This window comes from Labeo rohita, chromosome 16 (assembly GCF_022985175.1).
Source record: "Labeo rohita strain BAU-BD-2019 chromosome 16, IGBB_LRoh.1.0, whole genome shotgun sequence".
Taxonomy (NCBI): Eukaryota; Metazoa; Chordata; class Actinopteri; order Cypriniformes; family Cyprinidae; genus Labeo; species Labeo rohita.
Genome location: NC_066884.1, coordinates 18911226 through 18921184, shown reverse-complemented (window position 1 = coordinate 18921184; position 9959 = coordinate 18911226). Strand labels below are relative to the sequence as shown.

At 33.4% G+C, this 9959-nt stretch overlaps 1 protein-coding gene across 1 annotated transcript; it reads left to right on the top strand.

Moving 5' to 3' along the window:
* Window positions 1-8: 8 nt before the first annotated feature.
* On the top strand, window positions 9-9330 carry zgc:92590 (uncharacterized protein LOC474322 homolog). Its single transcript, XM_051131557.1, has 10 exons — window positions 9-145; window positions 1205-1361; window positions 1738-1997; window positions 2166-2302; window positions 2703-2847; window positions 6706-6774; window positions 8162-8315; window positions 8558-8808; window positions 8947-9083; window positions 9166-9330. The coding sequence occupies exons 1-10, from the start codon at window positions 106-108 to the stop codon at window positions 9313-9315; spliced, it is 1500 nt and encodes a 499-aa protein (XP_050987514.1). The 5' UTR covers window positions 9-105; the 3' UTR covers window positions 9316-9330.
* Window positions 9331-9959: the final 629 nt, after the last annotated feature.

Genomic DNA, 9959 nt, shown 5'->3' with positions numbered 1-9959 from the left:
TATCAATGTGAAATCAGTCACTTAAAACACGAATGCTATTCTTGAACTTCGCAGAAGTAGGCTCTCTAAGGTTGACTGGATGTGAGTACACCTTATCTCATTGCAATGAAGAATATTGTGTTTGCTTTGCTGGTTTTGGCTGTGGGTATGTAGATCTCTCTTATTAATTATTACACCAACACACAAATTTTCCTACACTGACCTGTAATATTCCTTAGTTTTTAACATAAATAACAGACATACTTATGGAATCCAGTTTCTGCCACTGAAAAAAAAAGTTAAAAGTTAAATGCGACTTTTTATTTCACAGTTCAGACCTTTTTTTCTCAGAATTGCATGGTTTTAAAGTCATCTCTGAGGGAGCAAAAAAGACTGATATTTTCTCAGAATTGCAAGTTTATGTTTCATAATTTTGACTTAATAACTTGTAGTTGTGTGTTCTAAAGTCAGAATTATGAGCTATTAACTGGCAATTCTGAGACAAAAAGATCACAATTGTGAGATATAAACTCGCAGTTGTGATTTTTTTTCTTTTCAGAATTGAGATATAAACTTGCAATTGCAAGTTACAAATAGATACAAAGAGATGTAAATATATCTTACAAGGTAATTCTGACTTTTTTTTTCTCAGAATTGCATGATCAAAAACCTGCCACTGTGAGTTAAGTCTAGTTCTGAGGAAGAAAAAAAGACTGATATTTTCTCAGAACTGTGAGTTTATAACTCACAATTGTAACTTTTTTTTCTTCTCAGAATTGTGAGTTCATATCTCGCAATTGTGACCTTTTTCTCAGAATTGCACGTTTAGGCTATATCCTGCAATTGTGACTTTTTTTCCTCAAAATTGTGAGTTTATATCTCGCAGTTGCAAGTGTTTTTCTTAGAATTACGAGTTCTCAATTGTGACTTTTTCATCAGAATCGCGTTTAGGCTATATCTCACAATTGTAATTTTTTTCTCAAAATTGCGAGTTTATTTCTTGCAATTGTGACTTTTTCCTTTGAATTGCAAGTTTATTTCTCGCAGTTGTGACTTATTTATCAGAAATGCGAGTTTATATTTTTCATTTATACTACAGATATTAACAAGACAAAACTGCAAATATTACAAAGAAACTCAAGTCCAAGTAACCAAAGTCAATTACAATGTGTTTTTCTTTGCTTTATCTTGCTTTCTGATAATAATTAAACATCATTTTCTAAAGCTTGCAGCGCAGATGACAAAATCATTGGAGGTTATGAATGCTCACCAAACTCCCAGCCCTGGCAAATCTACCTTACTTATGATAATGGGCAACGCTGGTGTGGAGCATCTCTGATTAATGAAATATGGGCTGTTTCTGCTGCTCACTGTGAAGTTGCGTAAGTATATAATACTTGACTTACCCATCTGTTAAGTTTAGCAAACACAAATATCTAAGTTGTTACTTAGTACAACTTAACATTTCAAGTTGAATAAACTTATTTTAGTTGGCTGAACTTAAAATTTTAAGGCAGCAGGGTAACACATTATTTTAAGCTGACACAAATTGTTTTTTATTTTTTACAGTGTACACTGTAAAAAACAATTTTTTGAGTCAACTTAAAATAATTTGTAACCTGGCTGCCTTAAAATTTTAAGTTTTTAATTTTAAGTAAATTTTTAATTTCTACAGTGTAGATGACATATGTAGGTAGGCAATATTTCTGATAAAATTTGTATTACAGCCCATTAACGTATGAGTTCCTTGTCAAATAGAGCTACTCGTCTTACTGTCCACCTGGGAGAACACAATGTGTACACTGACGAAGGCACAGAGCAGCGGATCGGGGCAGAGAAAGTTATTCCTCACCCACAATATAATGATTTTACGTATGACAATGATTTCATGCTGATCAAGCTGAAAGAGCCTGCCGTCTTCAACCAGTATGTGCAGCCAATCCGTCTGGCATCCAGCTGCTCTTTTGATGGGGAGCAGTGCTTGGTTTCAGGATGGGGCAATCTGATCACCACTGGAGGTAAGACTATGGAAGCTGAGTTATAAAACAGTTTTAAATTTGACAGATTTCCATATACAAACTATGGTTCCATCCAAGTGGAGGATGTTAAACAATATTTGCGAGCTGTCTTTAGAACATATTATATTGGTCATGCATCTCCAAGACAAATGTGTCCTTTTTTTCCAGTTAACTATGCCGATAAGCTGCAGTGTTTGGATTTGCCTGTAGTGTCAAGGTCTGACTGTGAGAGGGCCTATGGATCGCAAATAACTAATAACATGTTCTGTGCTGGATTCATGGAGGGAGGCAAAGACTCATGTCAGGTATGTTATTGACATACACTGTAAAAAATAATAAACACAATTTGTTGAGTCAGCTTAAAATAATTTGTTACCCTGCTGCCTTAAAAATTTAAGTTCAGTCAACTAAAATAAGTTTATTCAACTTGAAATGTTAAGTTGTACTAAGTAACAACTTAGATATTTGTGTTTGCCATACTTAACAGATGGGTAAGTAACCCAGCTGCCTTAAAATTTTAAGTTGATTCAACTCAACTAAGTTGTCGCTTAAAATTTCAAGGCAGCCAGGTTACAAATTATTTTAAGTTGACCCAACAATTTTTTTTTTTTTTTTTTTTTACAGTGTATTCATCTTCTTTATATGTGTTATGAATTTTCGTACGAAACCACACTTTTCTCATTTTCATTTTTCAAACTTTCCCAGGGTGATTCTGGCGGCCCTGTCATATGTAATGGGGAACTGCGAGGAGTTGTTTCTTGGGGCTATGGCTGTGCTGAACAAGGCTATCCTGGAGTTTATACTGAGGTGTGCCGCTACACTGACTGGGTCCAGTCCACCATAGCTAACAATTAACAGTTTCTACAGCCAAGTTGGATCTTTTGATTACAATTAAATTTAGATTGGAACAAATAATAAGTGTTTCTATCCTTTGTTTTATATAAATCTATATATATAGCATTTTTGTTTAGTATTTTTTTAGCCACTTGAGGGTTACAGACCACTTTCAGGCTGTATTGTAGAGATCCAAGGCCTGTCACTATTGTACATCCACAACTTGACAGCCATAACTATCAGCACTGTGATAAAACCTTATTGTCACGTTATGCATTACAACAGCCCCGGGATCTTCACAAGACAGAGGGAGTCACATCACTGTTCAATCACAGACTTGTAATATCAGATATCTTACTGACCACTGATAAAGAGATATGTAAAGGATGATGTACTGTCAGCTGGTAATTACTGCAAAATGAACCTCAAGAGATTTATTTTGGAAAAATTACAGATTTACATGGGTATTTACCAAATATAAGCATGGACATGATATATTGTTTTGAGTTAAAGTTCTATATAATAAAAATATTGTCTGTCTATGTGTTAAACAAACAATTGGCCCAGCAGCTCCCACTGTGTTCGTATGTATTTTTAAAATTTTAATTTTGACCTTTAACGTCTGCTGATGTATTTAGTGTTCAACTACATCTGATAAACTTGAACTTTGAAATCTGTTTTATGTCCTTGAGCACAACTATTCTCTTTACCCTTAAAAAACTCCTAAATATGGTTAACCAGTCCATCTTATTTTTCCCGTAAAACTTGCCGCGGCCATTTGTAAATGTTAGGGGTGTGGCTTATGGTCTCATCTGCATCCAGCTAATTTTAGTTGTACAAAACAGCTTCTTTTGCTACTTGGTATTGCAAATTGGTGTGTATTACCATATTATTTTAATGTATTGTCTTAATAATGAACACACACTGTAAAAGAACAAGTTCAGTCAACTCAGTCAACTCAAAAAAAGTTTATTCAACTTGAAATGTTAAATTATACTAAGTGACAACTTAGATATTTGAGTTGAATCAACTTAAAATTGTAAGGCAGCTGGGTTACTTACCCATCTGTTAAGTTTAGTAAACACAAATATCTAAGTTGTTACTTAGTACAACTTAACATTTCAAGTTGACTAAACTTATTTTAGTTGACTGAACATCAAATTTTAAGGCAGCAGGGTAACAAATTATTTTAAGCTGACTCAACAAATTGTGTTTTTTATTTTTTACAGTGCACTGGTTTGTATTGCAAACGGTTTTACCGTTTATTGCACATTGTTATTTTTCTCGTTATTTCACTGTAGCGGATAATGAACCAGAAGTCTTGCTCATAGGCTTACTTCCACGTTGAAGAATAAGGTGGATAGAGTGACGACATGCCTTAGTCACCTTAGAATTTATTCATTTTTCTGCAATTGTCGTAGAGTGAAAAAATGTGATGCATCTGGAAACTATGCATTTCCTATTCTTCTGAAAGCAAATCATCAGGCATTGATGGCTCTGACTCATCAAACGTTACAGCAGAGGATGATCAAGAATATTTGGATGAGGCACAGAATAAGAAACTACAAGAGCAGTAAATAGAGGGAGAGCCGGGAGTGTCTTTTCCTTGAGAAGTGTGAGCATCACATGCATTGAATGAAACATGCAAGACAGGAAGTTTGATAAATACTTATTTTTAGACATCATGTGCCCAAAACTCTATACATCATACCCAGTGCTGTAACTGTAATGATTTACTTTGAGCAAAGTCAGTCTTGATGAGACCCAAAACTACAGGATGCCTTCAAAAATGCAATAGATTTTTCACTCAACAATGAAAATTCTGTCATTAATTACGTTAATAACATGTCGTTCTAAACCAGTAAGACCTTTAGTTATCTTTGGAACACAAATTGAGACATCTCGGATTTCATCAAAAATAGCTTAATTTGTGTTTCGAAGAATTAATAGTAATTAATAGCAGATTTTTTTTTTTTTTTTTTTTTGGGTGAACTTACCCTTTCAACAATGTGTAATCACTTGTTTTTGATCTGAGAAGCCTTAGATACACTGAAATCTGAGAGGCTTTGGTTTAAAGGGGTCATCGGATGCAAAGTTCAGCAGAGCTCATTTGCATTTAAAGGAACAATCCCTCAGAATGGGATGATTTTTACAGAGCTGATTTTGGCAAGGTAAAAAGGGTGTTGTTTTACACAACCTTTGAGAATTTTTAACCAAAGTATATTATAGACTTTTTATTAAGACCCTAAAGAATCATATCAACTTTTGTAAAATGGGCATCCGATGACCCCTTTAAGCATTTATTTTTGACACTAACATTTATCACCGCTTTAAACTAGCTGTTTATGGCATTGACATAGCAATAACTCCTTAGACCTTAGTTGAATTAGTTGAGGTTAGTTGAGTTTGGTGTATTCTTTTATTAGAATAGCTATAGTTTATTGCTATAAACTGTTATTTGTTTGGTTTATCATTCCATCAACCCATCAGAAATACACCATGTGCCATTAGTTATAGAGTATTTCCTGTATTGATTGAACACTTAAACAATAAACATGTATTTTCAAGTTGTGATTCAGTAAAATAACATTTTTATGATATGTTCTTAATGAATCTTTATACTGTCAGACATATAAACACAAATTGTGCTCAAAAACAACATCAGTGTGATGTAGCTACAGCTTATTTGATCTATTTCTTAGAAAATGAAGATGCATAGATTGCAGTGTATGTGATACATAACTGGGTAAACGCATACTTAGTTTATGCGCCTTTTTAGTGGTATCACCTAATGATAATGCCAGTTTTTACATTCATCCATACATCTATCCAGTACTTTTTTTGGCCTGATCACATTATAAATTCAACTTTATATTTGATTTTTTTTTGGTGACTTCTACTATTTCTTAATAGAATAATTACTTAACATATGACAGTAAACACACATATATGATATTTCAGGTTTAACACAGATTTAGCATGTCAGATTAATACTTTTACTCAGCAAGGATGCTTTAAATTGATCAAAAGTGATGATAAAGACATCACAAAAGATTTCTTTTTCAGATAAATGCTGTTCTTCTGAACTTTCTATTTATCAAAAAAAATTCTACCCGGCTGTTTTCAACATAATAATAATAAATGATTTTGAGCAGCAAAACAGAATATTAAAATGATTTCTGAAGGATCGTGTGACTGGAGTAATGATGCTAAGAATTCAGCTTTGAAATCACAGGTATAAATTATAAATTAGATTTCAAAATATATTCAAACAGTTATTTTAAATAGTACAAATATTTCAAAATTGTACTGTTTTTGCTATAACTGGATCAAATACATGCAGGCTTGTTGAGCTAAAGAGACTTCTTTAAAAAACAAATCTTACTGTTCAAAAACTTTTGACTGGTAGTGTAAATATAAACTAAATTATATATTAAAATATTTTGAAAAATATATGGGAATAAAGTCATATATTAATTTAATCTTCCATATGAATGACAGCATAAGAAGTAAAAATCAAGTAAAAATTCCATCCAGATGAAAAGACGATGAGGATGACATTACATCTCCTCATTATCTGACTGGAAATCATCTGACACACTGGGAGGGTTTCGAATGTGGGAGTATGAGTTTCATATGAATTAAATGAGCCATGCAACATATATATATATATACATATATATATATATATATATATTCTCACATGCTTGCTCACTTTACTTTTGGATACAGCTACTAAACTTTCCAGCTGAGTGCACAAGGTATTGGTTTAGTAATCATTAATATCTGGCACTAATAGTAATTGCTTCTTTAAAAACATTAACGCTGTTCTTGAACTTTGCAGAATCTCTTCGTAATCTTCTCTGGATTTGAATTTCACTCCTCTCCTCCGCTGCAATGAGGACTATCCTGTTTGCTTTGCTGGCTGTGGCTGTGCCTGTGGGTATGTAGCTCTTTCTTTATCCATGTCAGTTGTTATAATTTGTACCTACACTGGCCTATAATATTCCATAGATAGTCTTTAATAATACTATGATACACACTACAAAAATGTTAACTAATAAATTAATTAACTGTAAACATGACAGACAAACATGGACCTTGTGCAAAATTACATTTAGAGGAGAGTGGGGTAAGATGAGCCATTTTTTACTTATGTGATCCTCAAGATAAGGGAAAATGAAAGCATGCAAACTAATTTCATGATGTTTTCTAACATTATAAATGATCAGAATGTATCTATGACAAAGTGTTCTAAAAATATGGCTTCTTATAAAAAGTGTTCCTGTGGCTCAATTTTCCCCATGTTAGTGGTAAGATGACCTGAGTCAATGGGTAAGTTGCATCATCTGGGTGAAAACTGACCATCTGACGATAATTTACCTCTTTTAAAAACTTACAAAATTTCATTTTACAAACAGTCATATTTCTTTTCTTAAAGCTAAATTAGCAAATCAAATTAAGTTATATTTTCAATCTTTAATTGTTTGCATTTCTGAAACAATATGTTGAAGACCAAAGTTTTAACCTTCACAAAAACAGACTAAACAAAGAGTTTGTTGAGTAAAATGAAATAACTGAATTAGAACGAAGGAATAAATGTCACTGAAACTAATAAACATTTTAATCAAACGATTTTTGGCATGGTATCTAAACAGGCCATTAGGGACTACAGGAAGAAAGATATATATGATATAATATCTTATATTGTGATGAAAAGCATCTTCTTGTTCTCAGAGAAGGATTTGGTGCACTTGTCCCTATCAAATTAACTACAAATAATATGTACATATATGATGAACTAAACCAGTTGTGTAATATAATATGCCTTGAATGTTAAAGTGCTGGCTCAACTTACCAAAAAGGATTTGGCTCACTTTACCCAATGGCTGCCATTATGGAAATAAATAGCTAGCTTACCAATTTAGACTTTCAGACCAATTCTTACCAATATCCAGCTAAATGATTTGCATGTTTTTTTTATGTTGCAAAATCATCTATGTGCCTCATAAATATTTTTTAGACCTGGATGAATTTGCTTTGATGTAACAGCCATTTCATCTGTTATGCTAGAATTTTACTTTGACAAGCTAAAAACACTTATTAAAGTAAATGGGTAGCTTCCACCCCTCCCATGTGTTTCTCCTTTTCACAGTCTGGCAGAAATGATATGTGATTACAAAATCACGATGATCACATGACAGTAAAAGTGTACAATTGCCAAGATACAGGGGGTGGGTCAACTTACCAAACTGGCTCAACTTACCCCACTCTCCCCTCATTTTTCTTCTGTATTCAATAATTCAGTTTTTTTTTTTTTTTTTCTGAAGCTTGTAACGCACAGAGTAAAATCATTGGAGGTTATGAATGTCTGCCCAACTCCCAGCCCTGGCAAGTCCACCTTACTAAAAATGGGAACCCCTGGTGTGGAGCATCTCTGATTAATGAAAGATGGATTGTTTCTGCTGCTCACTGCGAGATTCCGTGAGTATATATCCTTACTTTTATTAACTTATATATTAAAAAAAAAAACATTAATAGTATGTTATTGCCTAAATGCGTACACTGAAATCGATGGTTTTAAAACAGTGGCAGGATTTCGATTTTTTTTATTATCTGTAATACTTGACATCACCATAATGTCTTTGAGAGTACATAAAACCCATTTGAGACTATCCATAGACATAAAATGCTGTAGTGCCCACTAATGTGTGAGTTCCTTACAGAGTTTCTTCTCTTACTGTCCTTCTGGGAAAACACAACATATCTGCTGAAGAATGCACAGAGCAGCGGATTGGGGCAGAGAAAGTGATTCCTCACCCGCAATATAATGATTCTACTTTAGACAATGATTTCATGCTGATCAAGCTGAAAGAGCCTGCCACCTTTAATGAGTATGTAAAGCCAATCCCTCTGCCGACCAGATGCTCTTCTGCAAGGGAGCAGTGCTTGGTTTCTGGATGGGGTCGCACTGAAAGTAAGAAGTCAAGTATTAAATTAAGTTCTTATAAGTTCTTAAGGCATTAATATATGTAAAACATAAGAAGCTTTAATGTATTTCATATATATATATATATTTATTTATTTATTGTTTTATTTATTTATTTTTTTCCAGATGGAAGTACTTCTGTGCTGCAGTGTTTGGATTTGCCTGTACTGTCAAAGGCACAGTGTAAATTGGCCTATGGTAGTGCAATAACTGAAAACATGTTCTGTGCTGGATTCATGGAAGGAGGCAAAGACTCATGTCAGGTACCTCATTGACTTAGTCTTCTTCTTTATATGTGTTATATATTTTCATACCAACTCACACCTTTCTTTTAATTTTCCTCAGGGTGATTCTGGTGGCCCTGTAGTGTGCAAGGGGGAACTGCGGGGAGTTGTTTCCTGGGGTGAAGGGTGTGCTAAAAAATGCAAGCCTGGGGTTTATACTGAGGTGTGCCGCTACACAGATTGGACCAAAAATATCATCGATAACAACTAAATGTTTGTTTAGCCTGGCTAACGTTACATTTTTCTTCCCCTGAAATATCTGCGATTAAATTCAGCTTGAAGCATATATAAGTTTGTCTGTCTTTTTTGAAATAGTGTGTTTTAAGCCTTTTTTAAAAATCATTGTTTCTTCCAGTCTATAGTGTAACTTTGTGAAAACACAATCAAATCTTTCAGTTTTCATAAAATGTAGCCGATATGACAATGTGATAAATAGCTCAGATATCCACTGTATTTGGGACATTCTACCGGAAACATACATTATCTGCCCGTGACTTGTTACAGGGAATAAAAATTATTTAATCCTAAAAATGTCTACAATTGACCAATGGTTGATTTCTGTGAGTTGTTTTGTAAAGGAATATGTCCTTCATTAGATTCTCAGATATTTTGTTCTTTATCAAAATCACTTTTGAAAATTACAAATCCTGTTCTTGTCCTTGTTCCCAGCCAAATTGGACCTACAGCTTTCATAGTTTTGTTATGCTAAAAACTGTTATTTAAAAAAAAAAAACTCCATCAATAACAAGTTTAAGTTTTTATGATTCACAACAATTAATTCAAAACATGAAATTATACATAAATTTTACAAATAAATACTATTTTACAAGTGTCCCCATGTTTTTGATCAGTCCT